This window comes from Perca fluviatilis, chromosome 5, assembly GCF_010015445.1.
Source record: "Perca fluviatilis chromosome 5, GENO_Pfluv_1.0, whole genome shotgun sequence".
NCBI lineage: Eukaryota > Metazoa > Chordata > Actinopteri > Perciformes > Percidae > Perca > Perca fluviatilis.
Window position 1 is genome coordinate 40,636,731 of NC_053116.1, and position 23,466 is coordinate 40,660,196.

The window sequence follows — 23,466 nt, forward strand, 5'->3', positions numbered from 1 at the left end:
CGCCTACTTAACGTTGACGTTAGCTAGCGCCTACTTAACATTGATGTTAGCTAGCGGCTTAACGTTGACGTTAGCTAGCGCTAGCTGATACTAGCGATTTCTAGTCTGCGACATATTTTAGGCTTCATTTAATTAACATAACATGTAGAAGTACACAATCGTATGTGTATTCTTTTGATTACAATGTGCGGAATTACTTTAATTTATTTCTATTTCTCCGTTAATCACCGGCGTCTGTAGAGCATCAACAGGGGTCGCCATTGTTGTTTATGTGTGACGTCAAAAACTGTAACTGGGAGAACAACCTTCTGGTACCAGTTCATGGGGAGTAAGTTAGGGGGTTGTCTGCTGTTCCAGGGTGATTTCACCGGTAGAAGGTTGTGAAAACACGAGCTATGGCTTGCTGGGAACGCAGTCTGATGAAAATAGATTTTAAACATTCAACGCTAAAGATAATTCATATTTTAAACAAATGAAATAATGTCAATGTTAAAACATCTCCACCACAACCTGAAAAACAAACAAAATCAGTAAAACATGTCGGTTATATTTCCTCACAGACGATAAATCAGATAAATACTAAAGTCTTGTTATATTCTCACAAATATATTAAGATTATGATCAAATATAACAAAGAAAAGCATCAAACCTTCATGCTTGAGAAGCTGTAAATATATTTAGTGTTTCTGTCTGGAAGGTGTTACAGTCTCACAACGTTAAAAAAAACAACCTTTACTCTCAAACAAAGAAATACATTTTATCTCATTAAAATAGATTTTAATTTAAACAGTAAAACATGTTGGTTATATTTCCCCTAAGCTGATAAATCAGATAAATACTAAAGTCTTGTTTTATTCTTACTACTCTCAAATATATTAAGTTTATCACCAAATATAACAAAAAAAGCATAAAATCTTCATATGAAGCTAGAAGCTGTGAATATATTTAGTATTTCTGCTTGCAAAGATCCAGACTTTTCTCTGATGAACAGACGCAGCAACTCAACATTACAGCTCCTCCCTCTTCCTCCTCCTCTTGTTGGTCTTCTTGTCTTCCTTGTGGAAGACTTTTCCATCGGCCTGCTTCCTCCAGCTCAGCTTGATGTTGTCGTCCAGCCCCTGGGCCCTCAGCTTCTGTTTCAGCTGAGACACAAAACTTATCTTATCCGATTGTTTTTTTCATGAAGGTAAAACAGTATAAAACATGATTTACCTGCTTCAACATGGCCTCCATCACAGCAGAGTCATTCAGATCCAGATTCTTCTTGTTCTCAAACTTCACTTTCATCACTTTCTTTGACACCACTTTGTAAAAATCAAACAAACTTTATGAGTTCAAACATTTCTGTGTGGATAATAATCAGCATTCTTTTCATTACTCATCATCAGTTTAAACAATAGATTCAACACAAACTTATCATCTGCAGCCAGGGGCGAACTGGGACAAAATTCGGCCCTGGCTATTCCGGCCTTACCAGCCGGGGACGTTAATTGCTTTTTATAAAAAACAGGCTCACATGCGATTATAGCAGCAGCAGCATTAGGCACACTTACAGGCTTTCATAATTAAATAATACACACACTGGAGCAATTCATTAAACCTTCAAATAAACTACCATGGCACCACATTAGAATAGAATGGAAATGCTTGCATATTTAAAACATATTATTACATACTTAAACACCCAAAACACCAAAGAACGAAAAACAAAAACAAACAAAGACATAGTGGACCACTATCACTACCACAAGCTTTTATTTTGAAAAGTAGAAGCCCGACTGAATCAGACAGGAGGCTCCAGGCTGCTGCAATATTGTTGTCAAACTAGTGTGAAACTCCAGTGTTGCTGCATTTTTTTCTTTTATCCAGCGGCCAAAGTGTGCATCGGCCCTACTGGCATTTGCCAGTACTGCCAGATTGCCAGACAGGCCTATGTCACACAAAAATTGTAGACAAGAAGAAGGTCTCTGAGTGGGGATATAGCTCTTCCGGTTAGCTTTTTACAATGGTGGAGCCCGATAGATACTGCTGGACAAAGTCTCTCTGCTACCTGCCTGAAGTTGGGATTGTAAATGAACTCTCTCAAAGTAAAAAACTGGAAGTGTGACATAGGCCTATTGCCAGTCCGCCTATGTCTGCAGCTGATCACCACTGCATGCTAACTTTACTAACTATTCCATGGAAATGATCCACATCATCATGTTCACATTTACTCTCCACAGCTCAATGTCTGGTGGTTAGAGTCCCGGGTTAGCACTAGGGAGGTAACCATGGTTAAATATGGATATAAATGTGTAATTCTAACAACCGGTTGAGATAAGAAATTAATGTTGATGCAGTTTTTAAACGTCCTAGAGTGCAATCTACTTTAGATTGACCTTGTTTGACTTCAGACATCACTATGTCTTCGTAGTGTATTTATTTCAAGATATTTGTTTCTATTAATTTAGTTATTTAGATGTGGGATTTGTTTTAAACATCTAACTTTGTTCTTTAAGATAAAATATAGTTTCAGAGTCACTTTTGATAAGAGGACACATCTGTTGTTTTGCACAGTTTATAGAAATAAAGGAAGATTTTCACTCTTTCTGTTAAAAACATCTTGAGAAAACCGTATCATCAACTTAAAATGCTGAATCCAATCGTGAGTTGAGTATATCGTTACATCCTATTGTCCTGAATCTAAATGTAAAAGCTGTTTGAATCCCCGGTTAGCACTCACCTGGACCAAAGCAAATGAACGCTCTCTCCATGTCACAGGGCCAGTCCTCCCAGGCTCCTGATTGGCTGAAGTCTGCAGCCACACAAGCCTTGTTCCCGTTGTTGTTATCAGGTTGGCCGTTCTTCCAGAAGCTGAATGAGGAGTTACTTCCATCTGACCACTTCCAGGAGTCTCTGAAAAGGCCGATCCAGACCAAGTTTCCTCCAGCCGTCAACGCCTGTACCTTCTGGTTCTCTGTCATGTTTCTCACACTGGCCAGGTCTGTGTAGAGAGCTCTGCAGTAGCTCTGGGCTTTAGTCCATGTGATAGGGGAGGGGATGATGACAAAAGTCACATTTGACCCTGAAAATGAAGCACAGAGAAGTGTAGAGGCAGCATAACATACAACCTCCCATCCATCCACATCTGTGATTCATGTCTTAAAAAAAATATATCTAAAATAAATCCACTGAGATATTAAGAACCACATCAATAAACTAACTAATTAATAACTTTATGTCTTAACAGTCTCTCCACATTAATAGGAAATATCCTTAAATCTACAAACCAATAGAGTTTGGGCTTAATGTTTCTCAACATATTGTATGAATATTTCCTCAGGGTTATTAAACACAAATGTTCTGTTAATATTGTAAGATGTGTGCACGTGAACATGCACGAGTCCAATCTCTAAAATATAAGATGTCTTCCTCTGGTGGTGATGCTGATGAACCACTGAGCTGTTTTACTGCTCTCATTCCTGCCGTCTTATTATCTGCTGCTCAGTCAGCTGTGAAGCTCTTTGAACGGCACTAACCTGTGTGAAAGCTGCTTTTAGTCAGAGTGACTGACTGATACTACAGAGGCCTGAATAATGAAAACAAAGAGGCAAAGAGAAGCAGAGAAGAGAAACTTCACTAGTTAATATTCTCACCTTTGATATCTGCGCAGACTGGAAAAATCCCAAGTTTACAACTGTCGTCGAACCAGAGTCCATCAGGACGCATCCCTGTGCAGGCGTTGTTACTGTATCCAACGTTTGGTTCTCCAACATTCCATCGTCTGAACTCCGTCTCCCCGGGTTTGTAGAAACTTGGGTCTGACAGTGACCACCTCCAGTTGTCACGGGACAGTCCTATCCAGGCTCTCTGATTGTGATATAAAGAATTAGACTCTGCTCTAGCTTTTTGTTAAAGACCATACGTTCAACGAATCTTTCCATCTCCAGTCTTGATACTATCAGTCTGATCCTCTATGACTCCTTCATTCTGTTACCCTCCTTTAATAACTCATTATCAGAGATAGTTTCTGAGCACTCAAACTAATTTTCAATAAGTTTCTCGAGAACATAGATTTCTGTTGTTGTAAATACTGTTTTGTGATGTTTTAGTTTTGTTTTACTGCATTAGTTGTTTCTATGTTTTAATGTCTTGTATCGACTTCCTTCTATCCCTGCCTCTTGGCCAGGTCGTCATGTAAGTAAGAATTGATTATTGATTGACTTATGTGGTTAAATAAGGTACAATAATGAATAAATAAAATAAAAAACATGGACTTCAGGAGATGTGTTTGTTATGTTGAAGTGATGGTGAACAACATCCACAGCCTTCGTTCTGAGTACAAATATATTCAAACGTTTATGTGAAGTTAATTTGAGGCTGGCCATCAATCGCACTACAGGCTGTAGTAGACCGCCGTTGCACAATAAGGAACATTTGGGTCTGTAACGTTACTCCCGGTAGCGCACAATTATCAATAATAATCACACTTCTAGTCCATAGGATCTATGTTTCAATGTCTTTCTAATACATAATGTTTTGTTTCCATCTCTCTGCTGCAGCTCAACAGGTCAACACTGTCTGCTGAAGGTTAAACTAAGACACTTTATACTTCTTCTATATTTCAAAGATAAATATTGCACTTTTTACTGCTCTACATTTAGTTATTAGTTCCTATGGAGGGTTTCAAACCTGCTGTCAGAAAGACTTTGAGATGAAAGAAAAGTAAAAGTAAAAGTAAACTCACGTAGCTGTTGTTGGAGTAGAACATTTTGTCTAAATCTGCCGTGTTGTTCAGGATCTTCATAACCTCCATGCTGTCTACAGTGACCAGGTCTGCGTCTTTCTCTCTGCAGTATCTTTGGGCTTCAGTAAAGTTCTTCCTGTCATAAACAAAATAGTACTGAAGTCCAGCAGTTGATGAGACAGCACTCAGTCCTGTAGGGACACACACACATTTAATATCAACAACTTTTTAAAGACATTTCGTATCACTGTTATATGGATAATATACAATTGTATGTTCTAGTTACACCAACAGCACCTGCTCTTGGATGAATAAGTAGTTGAGTAAGATGGGAAATGGGTCAAATTAGGAAATCTCAATCAGTTGTTGGGACCAAGCAGGGGGTTAAACACTGATTTTAACCGAAAATGGCTCAGATTGAGCTGACTGCAGAGACAAAGGACACAGGGAAGGCAAGACAAAGGATCTTGGCCTACATGTGAATCCCAAAGCCGGTTTCACCAAACTCCTACAGGCCGCCACTTCGCAAAATGGAGAATCTACATTCAACATGAGGAGAAAAAGGCAGACTGGTGGTGAGACAAAGAACTGCTTCACACCTGTGACAAAGTTGCGTTTTTCCCATTGGCTGTCGGGCCTTTGAATGCACCAACCCGCCACTAGGAGGCGGAGAAAGGATAAAAGCTGTCGTCGGTTGTGTTTCTTTGCTTTCCACGGTAATTCATTTTACTGACAGGAGGTGCAGCAGTCTTGACTAGCTTAACCAGCGTCACCTCGCTGGTCGAGATTGAGCTGGGACATTTTATATCTTTCTGATATACAAAAGGGATCCGAGGAATACTGGCCCAGTATTTCCTCTATCTGCAGCGGGTTTAATCAGCCCGGATTCAAGAAAGGACTACGTTCCGTTTTTCTTGCGTTGTCGACCTGGATCGCGTGCCGTCCACTGCTCTGGACGAAACGGATCGTTAAACTCTGGCGAGAGATTAACTACAAACAACACATACAGTAAGAGGCTTACACAGGTCTGGGCAGACATTAGAACTAGTGTGTTTGGTTTGTTTCATTAATGAGCGAAGGTTATCGCTACCATTGTTGCCATTAATGTGATCTGATTGTAATCATGTAATGGCCTATATGTGATTATTAATCTGTTTCTGTGAATGTATCATTGATCATGATACTGCTGATTATGTTCTGTTGAGTAGCTGGGTGAAACTGTAATCGCTACCTGCTAAATCACTCCTTTCACTGAGTTTAGTTACTGTCCGCGAGATAATCGCAGTAAATCAGCTGTTAGCCACTGGAGTGGTTATAGTGACTGTTTCCCTCGGTAAGTCAAAAGTCTCAGTCTGTCCTAACTACACGTGTGGTCCAGACTTGAGTGGCTGAGGGGGGGGTTGGTCATTATCGATAACAAGGTCAGAGTGGCTCTTTCTTTACACTTTCTCCACCCTTTCTTCTTTTACTAACACACACACACACACACGCAAGCTAGCCACGTAGCTCCCGAGCTAACGCTGCTAGCTTAACCACGTGGAATTGGCATAACGTTTGGGCAGAGCTAACTCATGAACTACCACACGGGCTAAGCGTGCGCGTTGCCTAGCAACCCCCTCGGCCTTTTAACCCCTCCTCGTGCACCCAGCACCACTACAGCCCTCTTGAGGCTAAATAGTTTTGTGCAGCTCACAGGAGTATCCATTTTGGTAGTTGTTTTTGTGTTAGAACTACAGTTCGACACCGCACCTCCACTTTCACTCACTCTCTCACCCACACACACATGCACACACACACACACACACACACACACACACACACACACACAAACACAGACAGACGTGTCCATGACACATGCTGCTTTTGTTTTTGCTTTGTTTTGGTTGTGATATTGTAAAATAACCTTACTCCGCCAGATGGATTGCTTCGCGTTTGCTCGGCATATCCATCTGGGAACTTTCCGTTGTAGAACTTCTGGGAAGGGGCGGAAATCCTGGTTAGCTGATTGGATGAACCATCTGTCTATCACCTATGTTGGTTATAGACGGGCCACATCAACCAATTAGATCCACGAAGCGTATGAAAATACAACCACAAGCCCGCCCTGCTGCTGCAGGCAAAGCATAGCTCGTTAGCTCAGCATGCAAGCAACGTGTCGGTAAAGGATATTTGCCATTTGTGTAACTAGAATTTAGGAATAAAAGACACCATTTCAGGTTCCCGGACAATATTCCTAAAGAAGGATCCAAGAGAAAAAAAGCATTAGCGAGTAGCTAACAGAATTAGGGCTACCGCTGTCTGAAAATACTGGTTAGCTGATTGGATAAACCATCTGTCTATCACCACCTAACCCACCTCAAAACCAACGCTGATTGGCCCGGTCGTTTGGCTAACGGCTCTTAATTTTCTCTACCTCAAGATGCCAGACTGATCTGCGAGTGGAAAACTGGAGCTCGCGAGATCAGGACGGTCTCACGAGGCTAATTGTAAAAGGGTATATAAGTTTATTATTGAAGGATTATTGATTAGCTACTGATAAGTGTGACGTTAATAAATCTTATTATACTTAAATAGCAGTTGCTTGTGATTATTTGTGTACTTATTGTAATAATTGCTGGCTGAACAGGTCCGTGTTCAAAATCAACCCTTCCTTTGTTTCCTTTGAAAGGATTACCACAGAAATGAGACTGTTCCACAGTTGGATTATTGGTCCCTGACTTGCAGGGTGGTGCCCCGTTTTGATTGTTTGTTGATTTGATAAAGTTATTAATAACCATATTCATAACTTTATTAATATTGATAAAACATCTTTGATAATTTGCCAATGATCAAATCTGTACCCTACGAGTATCCTACACAGCCTTGTTCAATATTTCAAAAAATATGGAAAGAATTTACAAGTTGTATAAAACTTATAATGAGTGAAAGTTGTGAAACATTTTCAAAAGACCCTATTCTGCTTTTTGGGACTTTTCCCGTTTTTTTAGTGTGTTATAGTTTTTTTGTGAATGTAATAGATGCAGACCCGGCGCCAGACACAAATTCACGGACAGGCATGCCATTGTTTTTGGGGGGGGGCACAAATTAAATAAATCTCATCATGTAAAATTATCTTAATTATCTTCCAAATGAGCATTGAATGAATTCATACAGGTTTACATGTATGGCAGATTTTATTTGGTATTGAAATAGGTAAGTCATGAACAACTACAACTAGCCTACCATTGCGCAGAACCGGCTTATACAGGACATGAAAAGAGGAGCGTTAGGCGCAAAGCATCAACTCAGAAACAGCCTATATCGTGTGGTATAACATTAAGCTCAATACCTCCCAAGTGAACTTTGAATTCATAAATGTCTAACGGTATTAACATAGCACATTTTGTATTGAAAGAGATAAAGCATGGACAACTATTACAAACAGCCTATGGCCTATACAGCGTATAAAAAGAGGGATAATTGTGTTAGCCTATATCATGGACAACATTGCGATACAAAATAAAAACAGGGAGAATAATGTAGGCCTTGGCAATCATTAAGCATCTTAATCATGAGTATTAACGTTACATTTTTATCACATTTTGGGTGTTTTTGAGGGTGCTTGTTTTACTGTCTCTCAGCCTCGGAGCTTAAATTTCAAGCTCACCGTGAGTGAGCGGCAGGCGACGCTTTGCTGCAGAGTGAAATCTTCTCAAAAGGCTGTTATTAATTTAATTATTTTAATAAAATTAAGAACAAACACCCTTTTTATTTGTATTCATGATTTATGTATATTCAAAACAATATATATATTTTTTATTATGGTAGCTTATGGATAAAAAATGTTGTACGAAACAAAAGGTGGGATTGGTGAAAGGCTCGTCAGTCGTCAATTAAAAAAAAAACAAAGCTTGTCCATCCAGGGCGGTCACAGGTGGCCCGGCCCCCTACAGGCCCCCATCCATTTTCTGCCTCTTATCTGGTCTGATTCTGAGAGGGAGTCCAGACGTCCCTCTCCCAGTCTGAGAGAGTCTGAGAGGGAGTCCAGATGTCCCTCTCCCAGTCTGAGAGAGTCTGAGAGGGAGTCCAGACGTCCCTCTCCCAGTCTGAGAGAGTCTGAGAGGGAGTCCAGATGTCCCTCTCCCAGTCTGAGAGAGTCTGAGAGGGAGTCCAGATGTTCCTCTCCCAGTCTGAGAGAGTCTGAGAGGGAGTCCAGATGTCCCTCTCCCCAACAACAGCAGACAGAAAGCTCTTTGTCTTCCACATACTCGGCTAACCTCAGAATTATTTTTAACTTCATGGAAATGTGTCAGACGCCACAATAATTTACATATCAGGCGAAACTCAAAGGTTCCGCTTTTTCAGATACTTGTCTGATGCCATTTTGTTGGACTAACACCATAATCAAAGTGAACACAACCTTTAGAGAATGATCCTGAGTAGTTTCAACACAGTGATGACACCTGGTCCAAACCTAATATGTGGCTGGACCGTATATAGAGACAGAGCGTCATCCACTGAGGGGGGAGGGGGGGTTGACTTGTATAGCCTGAAGTTTTCCTCCTCTTCTATTCGGTGTATATTTATATATGTCTAAAAGCTGCTGTGTGCTGATATTCACTACCAACAGAGTAAAGGACCCAGAACTTAAGTTTTTATAAGCTTCTGAATCAAAAAACTGAACTTTTATGAAGACAAAAGTTGAAACAGATGTGAAGAATCAGCAGAGAGAACGGAGAGACTGTGGGATCCTGACACCTAACAACATAATGTTAGCTTAGTGTGACAATCCCACAGTCTTCCCATCCTCCCTCCTGATTCCTGTCAATGACGTCATCATCAACTCGTCAACAGCGACTTGACTTTCATTAGATTAGATTAGATTAGATCAGATTAGATTCAACGTTATTGTCATTGTGCGGAGTACAAGTACAAAGACAACGAAATGCAGTTTGCGTCCAACCAGAAGTGGAAAAAGAGCAGAAAAGTGCAATGTGACATACAAGTATAGACAGGACAAGAGCAGTGTAGACAGTTGGTTAACAGAAGGTGGTTTAGAGTAATATACATTAAATATTGTATTAAATAATGTGTGCAGTTTATTAGCAGTTACCTTATAAGAGTAGAATACATATGGCTATGTAATATGGACAATGTATGAACAACATGTACAGATATGTGCAATGTAGCAGCAGTGCCATTATAATAGTAGTATGAATAATATAGATATATGCAGTGTATTATTATAAGAAAAACAGAATAAATATGGATATTCTGTATGAACCATATAGACAGATATGTTCAGTATGTTAACAGTACCATTGTAGTGCAGAAACAGTAACATTATAAGAGTAGTGAGAATAAGTGTATGTGCAGAATGAATAGTATGAAGAGTAGTAGAATATGATTATGTATAAGTGGAGTTACATTCATCACATCAGAGTCGACTTTAAAAGATCTGAAGTCATGCAACCCCTACTGCCCATAGGTGCTGCCTGAGCAGGCACAGCCCACCCAGTGGCTTGTTTTAATTTGGTTGACCAATCACAACAGAGTGGGCTAGCTGACCAATCAGAGCAGACTGGGCTTTTCAAGAAGGCGGGCCAAGTGCTCAGAGTGTTTCAGGTGAAGGGCAGAATGAGAAACATTATAAGTTGTTGAAACATCAAAACATGTAAGCCTTTTCTAGTAGACCCCAACACAACAAATATGATGCTGAAAAATATTATAATTGGGGCTCTTTAAGTTTTAAATTGAGTATGAATCTGTAAAATAAGACTTGAATATGCATGACTCAGCAAATGATAACAATACGGTGAATGGTGCTGAATCGGGATTCACACAAATTTAATATATATATATATAAGACTATATAAGAAATACAATGAAAATATGAAGCTTAATAAATACATAAAACTAATATATATCTATATTGAACTTAATGCCTTGAGTTTGGAGTGTAAGGAGGAATCGTGCAGTGGATGTCTTGTTTGTGTTCTATGCCTGTTTTATGATTTAACTTTCCTTTTTAACAAATAACCTACCTTTATATATTTGTATAGTGACTTTAGAGACTCTCATATACATATAAATATATATATATATATATATATATATATATATATATATATATATATATATATATATATATACCACAAGCCACAACGATATATAGATGTGTAATAAAGACTATAAACATTTTAAAACCTTATAAATAATCACCTGATGCAGCCATGATGAGCAGAAGCAGTTTGTCCATCTTGTCTGCTCTCCGTCCTCCTCACTGTGGGACTTCAGACAGACCGCTGCTCATATAACTCATCGTTCCACATGAACAGTGAACAACACCTCCGTATTGTTTGGCTGCCAGGACATTTCCCCCGGGATTTTTCACAGGTAACACAAATTTACATGTTAGGCAAATAATGGGCATAACAGAGAAAAGAAAAAAAAGGTTCCTCTTTTTCTAAAACATGTTTGATGCCATTTTGTTGGCGTACAGCCATAAACAAATAGTTTTTTTTAATTTAAATTTAACCTTTCTTGACTCAGGCAAGTCATAAAGAACAGATTCTTATTTCCAATAGCGGCCGGGCAAAGTGTCTTAAAGCGTAACTCTCGCCAAGATGCAACTTAGGGTCTTTTTGTGTTTCCACACTACTGCAGCGTTTCCACCTGGCGTCTACACTACTGCCGCCACTTTTAATATTTACCGTATTCTCCTTTTGGGTCAAATGGCACAACACACACAGACACAGACACACACACATACACACACACACACAGACACACGCACGCACACACACACAGACACACAGACACACACACACACACAGACACACACACAGACACACACACACACACACACACAGACACATATACACACACACACACACACACACACACACAGACACACAGACACACACAGACACATATACACACACACACACACACACACAGACACACAGTGACACACACACCCACCCACCCACACACACACACACACACACACACACACACACACACACACACAGTTGTCCATTACTCAGGAATTAATTTGCCTGTACTGTACGTCCAAACCAAACTAGATGGAAATCTAACGGTGGGTCAGCTGGGTGCTGTGATGTCATCTCGGAGACGTGGCGTCTGGCGCTGCACGCCAACATGTGTTTGTGTCACGCAGAGCTCTCCACTTGTTACGGTTTTTACACAATCACTTTGGCACTAATTTCAGGACCTTGACGTCAAAACTCATCATGCTGCAGGACGAAGAGCTGCTCAACATGTTCCTGGGAAAAGTGCAATGTGAAATACAAGTATAGACAGGACAAGAAATGTAGTGCTGTGTTATAAGAGCAGAATGACTATGGCTATGTAATATGAACAACGTATGAACAACAGATATGTGCGATGTAGTAGCAGTGACATTTTAACTGTACGTACACACCGCCGCCGACTTGAGCCTCAAAGAAGCGCTGGCCGTCCTGTCGAGGACGCTTGTCAAAAAGTACGGTGAAGCTGTTTGACCTTTTGGCCGCTCTGACGTGGCAGCGTTCTAGTTAGTATGTAATACTAATAATTATATTATAATTAATAATTAGTATGAATAATATAGATATATGCAGTGTATTATTATAAGAAAAACAGAATAAATATGGATATTCTGTATGAACCATATAGACTGATATGTACAGTATGTACAGCTTTGTGCAGTGTGGTAACTGTACCATTGTAGTGCAGAAACAGTAACATTCTAAGAGTAGTGAGAATAAGTGTATGTGCAGAATGAATAGTATGAAGAGTAGTAGAATATGATTATGTATAAGTGGAGTTAAATTCATCACATCAGAGTCGACTTTAAAAGATCGTCATGCAACCCCTACTGCCCATAGGTGCTGCCTGAGCAGGCACAGCCCGCCCAGTGGCTTGTTTTAATTTGGTTGACCAATCACAACAGAGTGGGCCAGCTGACCAATCAGAGCAGACTGGGCTTTTCAGGAAGGCTGGCCAAGTGCTCAGAGTGTTTCAAGTGAAGGCGCTGCAGCAACGGGCAGAATGAAAAACATTATAAGTTGTTGAAACATCAAAACATGTAAGCCTTTTCTAGTAGACCCCAACACAACAAATATGAAAAATATTATAATTGGGGCTCTTTATGGTTTAAATTGAGAATGTATCCGTGAAATAAGACTTGAATTGTTGTGGATCAGTGTCTGTCTCCCTGTCCCTGCCTGTTTTCCTGTTCCCCTTTCCCTTGTGTGTGTGTTGTCTGTGTCTGTCTCCACCAGTTTACATACTCAACCAACAGTTATCAACCCGGGCTGTTCATCTCTTTGGCGCCAGTTCGTTGCAACCATTCTCGTGGTAATGTGGCTCTACTCTGTGCTTGAGAGACTTATCCCTGTTTCCCTGTTTCCAGTTTGGTTGTTGCCTCATTTATGCTCTGGCTCACGCATTCCTTCTCTGCTCAGATTCTGCCTCTGGACCCGCTGCTCACCAGCTTTCATCTGCCTCCTCGCTGTCTACTCACCTCGCCGCTCCGCTCTCAACCAGCCATTCCACCCAGCCATCATCTTCGCTGCCTGGCCACACACCCGCCTTCTGATCTCCGGCTTCGACCCTACCTGGAGCTGCTATCCTGGCCACCTCCCTCCTCCACTATCAAACATCGTTTCTAATAAACACTGTAATCAGCTCATCTGTGTTCGTGTGCCTGATTCTCCGTTCCGGGTCTGACTGGAGCCTAACAGAATGAACTGGCCACACAATGAACCCGGCTGAGAAGCCACACGAAGCACAGGAGGATGGCATGCAGCACGCCCTCCAGTCTCAGGGATTTCTGTTGGGGCAACACGACCACCTTATACGGACCTTATTGGAGAACAACCAGCAGTTGTTGAATCAAGTTTCCAAGTTAACATCACAAGTGGCTGATCTGGTAACACCTAATGCCTCCCTTTCTGTTCCTCTGTCTGCACCTCCTCACTGGGACCCGAAGGACAACACAAGGGTTAAGACTGTGTTTGACCACCCAGACCATGCCAGTAATGCCAAGAGACTCCTGAAGCTACGACAGGGCACAAGCAGTGTGGCAGACTATTCCATAGAATTCTGGACATTAGCCGCTGATTCCAAATGGAATGATGAAGCACTCCAGGGGGCATTTGTACACGGTTTGAGTGACCATGTCAAAGATGAGTTGGCTGTTCGGGATGAACCCACTGACCTCCATTCTCTCGTTTCTCTAGCCATTAAGATTGACAACCGGTTAAGGGAGAGGAGACGGGACAGAGGCGGTCGAGAGCCCGCCCCACTAACAGGGAGGAGCTGTCCTCTACCCACCAGGCCACAGCCCGGCCAGCTCAGCGCTCACCCCCCTTTGAGTCCTCTACTAAGGAGCAAGACGAGCCCATGCAGCTGGGCCGTGCTAAACTGTCCCCAGCTGAAAGACAGCTGCGCCTTCGGGCTGGCGAATGCCTTTACTGTGGGGACGCCACCCATTTCCTCGCCAACTGTCCCATTCGACCAAAAGACAGGGCTCGCAAGTAAGGATGGGTGTCCTTGCGAGCCCTACATCTACCTCCCAACCCATAGGCCCCCGATTAGCTGTTCCTGCCATACTCCAATTCAGGGCTCTGTCCCTTCCGATAACCGCATTAATTGACTCCGGAGCGGAGGATAATTTCCTCGATGCTAACTTTGTTAAACAAGCAGCTATTCCCGTTACATCTGTCTTCCCCTATCCCAGTCACTGCCATTGATGGTCATCGTTTTGCCCGGATAACGCACCAAACAGTCCCCATCTCTCTCATTCTGTCAGGCAATCACAGAGAGACGATTCGGTTTAAAGTAGTCTCCTCACCAACCACTCCGCTTATCCTCGGTTATCCCTGGCTTAGCTGTCACAATCCCCACATTGATTGGGAAAACCACAAGATCCATAGTTGGAGCACTCGTTGCCATTCTGTCTGCCTCGGATCGGCTATTCCGCCCTCTGATAACCTCCCTGCTCTTCCGGACAAAACTCCTGACCTCTCGTCTGTCCCTGATGAGTACCGAGATTTAGCAGAGGTTTTCAGCAAAACTAAAGCTCTCTCTTTACCGCCTCACAGACCCTATGACTGCGCCATAGAGCATTCTTCCCGGTGCTCCCTTACCGTCCAGCCGGCTATTCAATCTGTCCCGGCCTGAGAGGGAAGCCATAGAGACCTATATTAGGGACTCACTAGCTTCAGGCATTATCCGTCCCTCGTCTTCCCCTGTCGGCGCTGGTTTTTTCTTTGACAAAAAAGATAAAACCCTGCGTCCCTGCATCGACTACCGGGGACTCAATAACATCACCGTCAAAAACACATATCCCCTGCCACTGATCAATTCGGCTTTCGAACCCCTTCAGGGTGCCACTGTATTCACCAAACTCGACCTTCGCAATGCCTACCACCTCGTCCGTATCAAACATGGGGACGAGTGGAAAACTGCGTTCAACACTCCCCTAGGGCATTTTGAGTACCTGGTCATGCAATTCGGTCTAACTAACGCCCCTGCGGTTTTTCAGTCCATGGTAAACTATGTCCTAAGGGATTTCCTCCACCATTTTGTTTTTGTCTACTTAGACGATATTTTGATATTCTCCCAGTCCCATGAGCAACACGTCTCCCACATCCGCCAGGTCCTCCAACGCCTCCTGAAGAACAAACTGATTGTTAAGGTGGAGAAATGCGAGTTCCACCGTCAATCTGTCCCTTTTCTGGGATTTGTTATTGAGCGGGGACAGGTTTCCCCGGATCCAGAAAAAATAAAAGCCGTGACCGAATGGCCTACACCTACCTCACGGAAACAGCTGCAGCGATTCCTCGGCTTCGCTAATTTCTACCGCCGTTTCATCAAAGACTTCAGCCGGGTGGTAGCCCCCCTGACTAAGCTCACCTCCCCCAAGATCCCGTTCCTGTGGACATCGGAAGCTGAGACTGCTGTGAGTACACTCAAAAGTCTGTTTTCGACTGCTCCTGTTTTGATTCATCCTGACACCAGTTCGCAGTTTATTGTTGAGGTGGATGCTTCTGATTCTGGGGTGGGAGCTGTACTGTCCCAACGCTCCTCCACGGATCAGAAGCTCCATCCGGTGTCTTATTTCTCCAAGAAACTGTCCCCAGCAGAAAGGAACTATGACGTGGGGAACCGGGAGCTGCTTGCGGTGAAGCTGGCTTTGGAGGAGTGGAGGCATTGGCTGGACGGAGCGGAGCAGCCTTTTATTGTCTGGACAGACCACGATAACCTGGCCTACATCCAGTCGACCAAAAGACTAAATTCGCGGCAAGCCAGATGGGCTCTGTTTTTTAGTAGTTTCAATTTTGTGTTGACGTACCGTCTTGGTACACGTAACATCAAACCTGACGCTCTCTCTCGCCAGTTCTCAGACGCAGATGTGACCTGCACACCCGAACCTATCCTGCCCGCTTCCTGCTTGGTGGCAGTTGTCCGCTGGGAGATCGAGGCTCTAGTCAGGGCTGCACAAGAGACAGAACCCGGGCCTGCGAACGGACCCCCCAACCTTCTCTACGTCCCTTCTGCCGTACGACCCCAGGTTGTCCACTGGATCCATACCTCCCACTTCGCATGTCACCCTGGCATGAGACGTACCCTCACACTACTCCGGAGACACTTCTGGCGGCCCTGTGTCGAGGCTGATGTTAGAGCCTACGTGACTGCATGTGCCATCTGTGCCCGGAATAAGGCATCCCACCGGTCTCCCTCTGGCCTGTTGCTTCCCCTTCCAGTCCCAAGCCGCCCCTGGTCCCATGTGGCCTTGGATTTCGTCACTGGTCTTCCTCAGTCTGAAGGTAATGACACCATACTCACCATTGTGGACAGATTCTCTAAATCTGCCCATTTTGTTGCATTACCTAAATTACCGTCTGCCAGTGAGACAGCAGACCTCTTTGTCCAACATGTATTCCGTCACCATGGAATACCTGTGGACATAGTTTCTGACAGGGGCCCACAGTTCATTTCTCAACTCTGGAAGGATTTCTGTTCTGCTCTGGGTGCCTCTGTCTCTCTCTCCTCTGGTTACCACCCTCAGACCAATGGCCAGACGGAGAGGACCAATCAAAACCTGGAGGCTGCGCTACGCTGTGTGGCAGCCCAGAACCCGGCTACCTGGGCCAGACACCTTCCTTGGGTCGAGTACGCCCACAATTCACTCACCTCGTCTGCCACCGGCCTCTCCCCATTCGAGGCATCATTGGGTTACCAACCCCCTTTGTTCCCATCGCAGGAAAAGGATCTGGCTGTACCTTCAGTGCAAGACAACCTCACCCGCTGCCGTAAGATCTGGGACGATGCCCGGGAGGCTCTCCTCCAGACCACGGAGCGAAACAAGAAGATGGCCGACAGACACCGGGTTCCTGCACCCCAATACCAACCTGGGCAGAAGGTCTGGCTCTCGTCCAGCAACATACCCCTACGGACTGACTCCCGTAAGCTGTCGCCCCGGTTTCTGGGACCTTTCGAGGTTGAGTCCATCGTCAACCTGTCAGCGGTGCGGTTGAAGCTGCCCCGCTCTATGAGGATCCATCCGACCTTTCATGTCTCCCAGTTGAAGCCTGTCTCCTCGAGCCCCTTATGTCCGCCTACGGATCCCCCTCCTCCTCCTCGTCTTATCGATGATCATCCGGCCTACACCGGCGTCCGGAGACGTGGTCGGGGTTTCCATTACTTGGTGGACTGGGAGGGTTATGGTCCGGAAGAACGGTCCTGGATTCCCAGGCGTTTTATTCTGGACCCTCAGTTGATAACAGATTTTCATCGGGACCACCCTGACAAGCCTGGTGGGACGCCGGGTGGCGTCTGTTGAGGGGGGGTACTGTTGTGGATCAGTGTCTGTCTCCCTGTCCCTGCCTGTTTTCCTGTTCCCCTTTCCCTTGTGTGTGTGTTGTCTGTGTCTGTCTCCACCAGCTTACATGTCACTCAAGAGGATCTAGGTCAAGGGGCGTGGCCACTCTCACCTGCTCTGCTCCAGCCAGCTGCAGATCATTCCAGTACTCAACCAACAGTTATCAACCCGGGCTGTTCACCTCTTCGGCGCCAGTTCGTTGCAACCATTCTCGTGGTAATGTGGCTCTACTCTGTGTTTGAGAGACTTATCCCTGTTTTCTCTGTTTCCAGTTTGGTTGTTGCCTCATTTATGCTCTAGCTCACGCATTCCTTCTCTGCTCAGATTCTGCCTCTGGACCCGCTGCTCACCAGCTTTCATCTGCCTCCTCGCTGCCTACTCACCTCGCTGACACAAACAACTTCATATCGTAAATGATAGGGGAAACCAGCAACGGTGATTAGGAGCTTTTCCTCCATTTTCTCTGAACTAATTTTCTGGTAGGAAAGAAAGTTTACATCGTATGTTTCTCTGGGATCAGCCAGCGTGAAGGACGTCTATATTCTGATTGGTTGCTGGTGTTGGCCGCTGCTTGCCGCTGAACCGCGTCATAGCTCATTACCATAAAGTTGACCAAAGTTCAACTTTCAGATTGACGCTCAAAACATGACGCCAACAGATTTGCCGCTCCTTGCAGCTGAGAGAAGCTTCCGTTGAAAATGAACGACTTCCTGTATCTTTAGAAGCTCAAGTCGGCGGCGGTGTGTAAGTACAGTGATAGTAGTATGAAATAATATAGATATATGCAGTGTATTATTATAAGAAAAACTGAATAAATATGGATATTCTGTATGAACCATATAGACAGATATGTACAGTATGTACAGCTATGTGCAGTGTGGTAAAATTATAAGAGTAGTGAGAATAAGTGTATGTGCAAGATTAATAGTATGAAGAGCAGTAGAATATGGCTATGTATATGTGTAATTACAGTATGTACACAATAGTGCACAAATAGTACCTCTGGGTCCAGATGCACCGAGGAACCGTCTCCATGCCGGTGTCTATGGAGGCCTTCTGGTACACACAGTACACACACTACACAGTACAGTCTCTGGAGGCCTTCTGGCCCGGCCTGCAGGTACACACAGTACACACACTACACAGTACAGTCGTTGGAGGCCTTCTGGCCCGGCCTGCAGGGACACACAGTACACACACTACACAGTACAGTCTCTGGAGGCCTTCTGGCCCGGCCTGCAGGTACACACAGTACACACACTACACGGTACACAGAGTACACACTCTACACAGGGTACACACTCTACGGGACACACTCTACACAGTACACAGGGTACACAGTGCACACACTACTCAGTACACGGGGTACACAGTGCACACGCTACTCAGTACACAGGGTACACAGTGCACACACTACTCAGTACACAGGGTACACACGGGACACACGGTACACACTTTACACAATACACATTCTACACACTCTACATACTACACACAGGACACACTGTATACAGTTCACAGGGTACAGACTACACACTACACAGGACACATGGTACACACAGGGTACACACTCTACACACTACACAAGGTACACACTCTACACACTACACAGGGTACACACTCTACACAAGGTACACACTCTACACACTACACAAGGTACACACTACACAGGACACATGGTACACAGGGAGGGAGGTAAGAGGGAGAGAGAGGGAGGGAGGGACGAGAGAAGGAGAGAGACAGAGAGGAGGAGGAGGAGTTTTTGGATCTTTAGTCAAAATAGACCTGACCCCCCCAATAATTTATTGATATCTTCTGTACTGGTTGGCGCTTGGCCAAGATGTCCAGATAGCCACTAGCATACATGATTTAACCTCTGCTTTCTCATCTCACACATCACACTCCTCTGTCATGGTGGGGGGGCCATTTCAGTAGATTTACTCACTAACATTGTTGTGGAAACACAATAATCATGGAAACTAAATGCAAACTTCCTGCATTACTGCATTACTTCAAATACTAAGTTACTCCTCTAGTAAACTAGTATTCACATGAAATAAAACAATAAAACATTGCAACCATTAGCAAAGCACTCTGGGTAATAACAAATTCAACACATTAACTGGTTGCTATGGACTTGACTTGCTGCCAGTCTGGTTGATAAGTTGCAGAGTGTGTCAGGTAGATATGGCCCATCGTTTGTATGGCCCAACTCCTTTCATAAAAACAAACATGTTACTCCTGATGCTTTTGATATTGGTCCTGTGTCAGAGGAGAGGGTGACAATGTCAATTAACAAAGCCACTGGACAGGACCTGATTGCGTCCAGATTTTTGAGCGATAGTGCCAGTGTAATTTCTAGGGTACTCACCCATATAATAAATGTATCGTTAAGTCAGGGTATCTTTCCAAGCAACATGAAAAGGCCCAGGGTAGGAAGGTGTTTGAGCATCTTGTGCATGAGCAGGTGGAAGAGTACCTTGTCAGACAAAATCTACTGTATGAACTTCAGTCTGGATTTAGAGCAGCATATATTCTGCTGAAACCTGTCTCAGCGAGGGAGAGCGCCCTCTGCTAGCAAGATCTGTGCTAACATCCTAGAGACACACCTGATAACAGAATACAGGTAAGAGACAGGAATAACTCCATCACACATCCTAGAGACACACCTGGTAACAGAATACAGGTAAGAGACAAAGTCATCATGTGTTTGACACTTTGGGTCCTAGCTTGTACCCGGTGCAGTTCAGCCCAAAGCCCAGCCCAAGTGTCTTTGCTAATTTAAGACCGACCCAGTTGTCATTTTCCCGTCCAGCGCCCACGTCGTTTAAATAACAAATGCACCTGCACCCATCTGTGGCCCATGGGCGTGCTGGTCTTACAGGGAGGTGTGCTCAGGTGCATTCTGGACGTGCTGGTCTTACAGGGAGGTGTGCTCAGGTGCATTCTGGACGTGCTGGTCTTACAGGGAGGTGTGTTCAGGTGCATTCTGGGCGTGCTGGTCTTACAGGGAGGTGTGTTCAGGTGCATTCTGGACGTGCTGGTCTTACAGGGAGGTGTGTTCAGGTGCATTCTGGACGTGCTGGTCTTACAGGGAGGTGTGTTCAGGTGCATTCTGGACGTGCTGGTCTTACAGGGAGGTGTGTTCAGGTGCATTCTGGACGTGCTGGTCTTACAGGGAGGTGTGTTCAGGTGCATTCTGGGAGTATTGCTATCTTGAGGCAGCAGGAAGCGATCACGCCATTGACCAACAAAAACCTGGTCTAAAGTCAATAACGCAGCATTTCATTGTTATTGGTCTATTGCATGTTATGCCCAAAACACACCTATGATTAATGAAGACACTAACAGTGTAGATCCACTTTTGCAACACGACTGAAGTGTGGTGTTGCGACGTAATACATCCACGGTTGATGCTCCACGACTTGCACTGGCAGCTGATTGGACGAACGCGTCACGTGGGTCTGGCTACTCACGAATTTCAAACGACCATCATGGCAGTTCGTTCAGAATACGATCTCATATTGTACTAAAATAACATTTTAAGAGAGAAATAGGCCGTGCAGTTGCTGAATCTGTCTTCATTTCAGATCTACAAGGGTCAGTTTAAAAGATTGTGGTCTACTTCTACTGGATAGTCGCGTTCAACGGATTAATTTGCATAAAGATGGGCATCGGCTTTTTTGCATTTTTTTAAATGTAGCGCCACCTTCCCGGGATGCTTTGCAGGCGCGTTAAAGTGATGGTTCGGAGTAATTCACCCTAGGGTCCTTTGCACCATGACCTCGAGCCAAATACCCCCCCAGAAGCTTTGTTCACCTGGGTCTATTACTTGTCTCCTGCTAGTTATACTACAGCACTTACTTAAAAAAAAGAAGTTCAATTAATACATATTTTTGTTGCATCTCTTTTCGGTGTTGTAATTTGTAGACAGTCCCTAAGCACTCGTCTTACTGCCGGTAGCAGGAGCAGCAAACAGGCAAGTGTTATTTACATAAACTTCTGGTGTACTTACAAACTTTCCAATCCATCGTTTTATGAGTACATAACCTATTTGTACTACTGTAGAAGTTTGGTATCATTTTGGGCATTATTAGTGGGGTAACCTACGAGATACAAACCTGGGTCCATTAGCCCCTGCGCTAAACTATTCAGCTGATAACGCTAACTCTCCCGTGTTCGACCCAGGTGAAAAAAGCTTCTGGTGGGTTGTTTGGCTCGAGGTCATGGTGCAAAGGACCCTAGGGTGAAATTACTCCGAACCATCACTTTAAGGTCTCCTAATAGGCTATGTAATATTGGTTGGGCTGAAAATGGCCCTGGTGCTGTTCTATGGGTCCTGATGCTATCCTGTTACACAATACACAATGGGCTAGATTTATCAAGCCGTTTGCGCCTGTTTCCAGGCGCTAATTGGTCGCAAAGACGGACGTAACCGATGCGGGCTATTTGCAAACAGGGCGCACTTGGTTAAAATCGCAGATTGTCCTCCACATGAGCGAGAAGAGACAAGTTGCGCTTTCAATATGCGTTCGTGGGAGGTGGGTCGGAAAGTGGGAGTTCCACCCAAAAGGTGGGAGGATAAGTGCAAAGTGCACCTGATTATATATTCCGTGGTATTTACAAAGACTGTCAGTAAGAGCGCCTCTATTCTGCGGGGGAAATTCTCCGCCTCTTAAAAGCAGGTCTAAACCAGCCGCAGTCGAGTTATCTCGTAGACCTTTATGCCGCTGGTGAAATGGCAACAGTAATTTGAGCAAGACGAAGACATAGGCGAGGCTGAAAATATTTTTAACACAAGAATCACACTTTGTCAGTGAACACAACATCATTTAACATTACAGATCAAGCAGACATGCAATAATAGAGTTACTGGAAGAAATCAAAGATGACATTGAATCTCCCACTCAGCGTTCACATCCCATTCCAGCAGTTATTAAACTCCTCGCTACATTACAAATATATCGGCATCAGGATCATTTCAAACAGTCATAGCATCAGCAGTGGGAATATCGCAGTCTGCACTCAGCCATATCATAGCACATGTACCGCTTTGCTACAGCGCAATTTATGGTCTAGTGGGCGGAGAAAGATGCTGATTGGCTGATGGGTGTCAGGGTTGATAAATACTACGCAAGATGTGAAAGCATAGCGTGCGCTATTACCGAACTCGCATAAACAGATGCAGCGCAAACTGCGCTAGTGTTAGTAAATTAGGCCCAATGTGTCACGTTTGTGAGTGTTTTGTATATGTTCTGTTTCCTGTCTTATTTTGAAGTCTGTCTTTTCTCCCTAGTCTTGTCTGGTTTTACTTCCTGTCTTGTGTTTTCCCGCTCTTGTGATTACCTGATGTTGTTCACCTGTTTCCCAACCCTTGTGTCACCTGCCTCTCGTTACCTCGTTACCCCTCTGTATTTAGTCTTTGTGTTTCCCTTGTGTCTTGTCGGATTGTCTCCTCCTTTTTGCTGTGTGTTCTGTTTTGTTTCTGAGTTCACTGTCATAGTTCCCTGTCAAGAATTTCCTTCATTTATGGATTATTGCTCCAAGTAAGTTTTGTCATAAATAAAGCTCTTTAAACTGCATTTGGGTCCCAACCTTGCCTACCTTCGCACCAGCGTTACAGAATGTTTCTGTTTCTGTTTCTGCTTCTTGTTTAATGCAACAACACAACTAATAGAAACTGAAAATGCTGAGTCATGCTGTTAACCACCAACTCATGTTTTAAGTAGTTAAAGAAAAGATTCAAACTCTTTTTGTTAGTTCATCATTTTCACAAATTTATTAAATTTATAATAACAAAACTATTTGTATTCAAATTCACTCTTAAAAAACTCTTATTTCTTACTAAAATATATTATTTATGACC

The 23,466-nt window shown here is 43.8% G+C and overlaps 1 protein-coding gene across 2 annotated transcripts; it reads right to left on the minus strand.

Moving 5' to 3' along the window:
* Window positions 1-960: 960 nt before the first annotated feature.
* Window positions 961-11,042, minus strand: LOC120559368 (macrophage mannose receptor 1-like). 2 transcript variants are annotated; one of them, XM_039801033.1, is made up of 6 exons: window positions 10,928-11,042; window positions 4,727-4,917; window positions 3,636-3,849; window positions 2,723-3,064; window positions 1,213-1,304; window positions 961-1,142 (listed from the first exon to the last, which is right to left on the minus strand). In XM_039801033.1, the coding sequence occupies exons 1-6, from the start codon at window positions 10,962-10,964 to the stop codon at window positions 1,008-1,010; spliced, it is 1,011 nt and encodes a 336-aa protein (XP_039656967.1). In that variant the 5' UTR covers window positions 10,965-11,042; the 3' UTR covers window positions 961-1,007. The 2 variants fall into 2 exon arrangements, with proteins under 2 accessions (XP_039656967.1, XP_039656968.1); XM_039801034.1 differs by having other exon boundaries at window positions 4,727-4,858; window positions 10,928-11,027.
* Window positions 11,043-23,466: the final 12,424 nt, after the last annotated feature.

Bases quoted from the DNA above. Each gene is read 5' to 3' on its own strand.
- LOC120559368 (XM_039801033.1), bottom strand. From the start codon at position 10,964: ATGGACAAACTGCTTCTGCTCATCATGGCTGCATCAG. The intron at 3,850-4,726 runs GTGAGTTTACTT...TATCACAATCAG, and splicing joins TCTACTCCAACAACAGCTAC to AGAGCCTGGATAGGACTGTC. The intron at 1,143-1,212 runs GTAAATCATGTT...TTTGTGTCTCAG, and splicing joins TGGAGGCCATGTTGAAGCAG to CTGAAACAGAAGCTGAGGGC.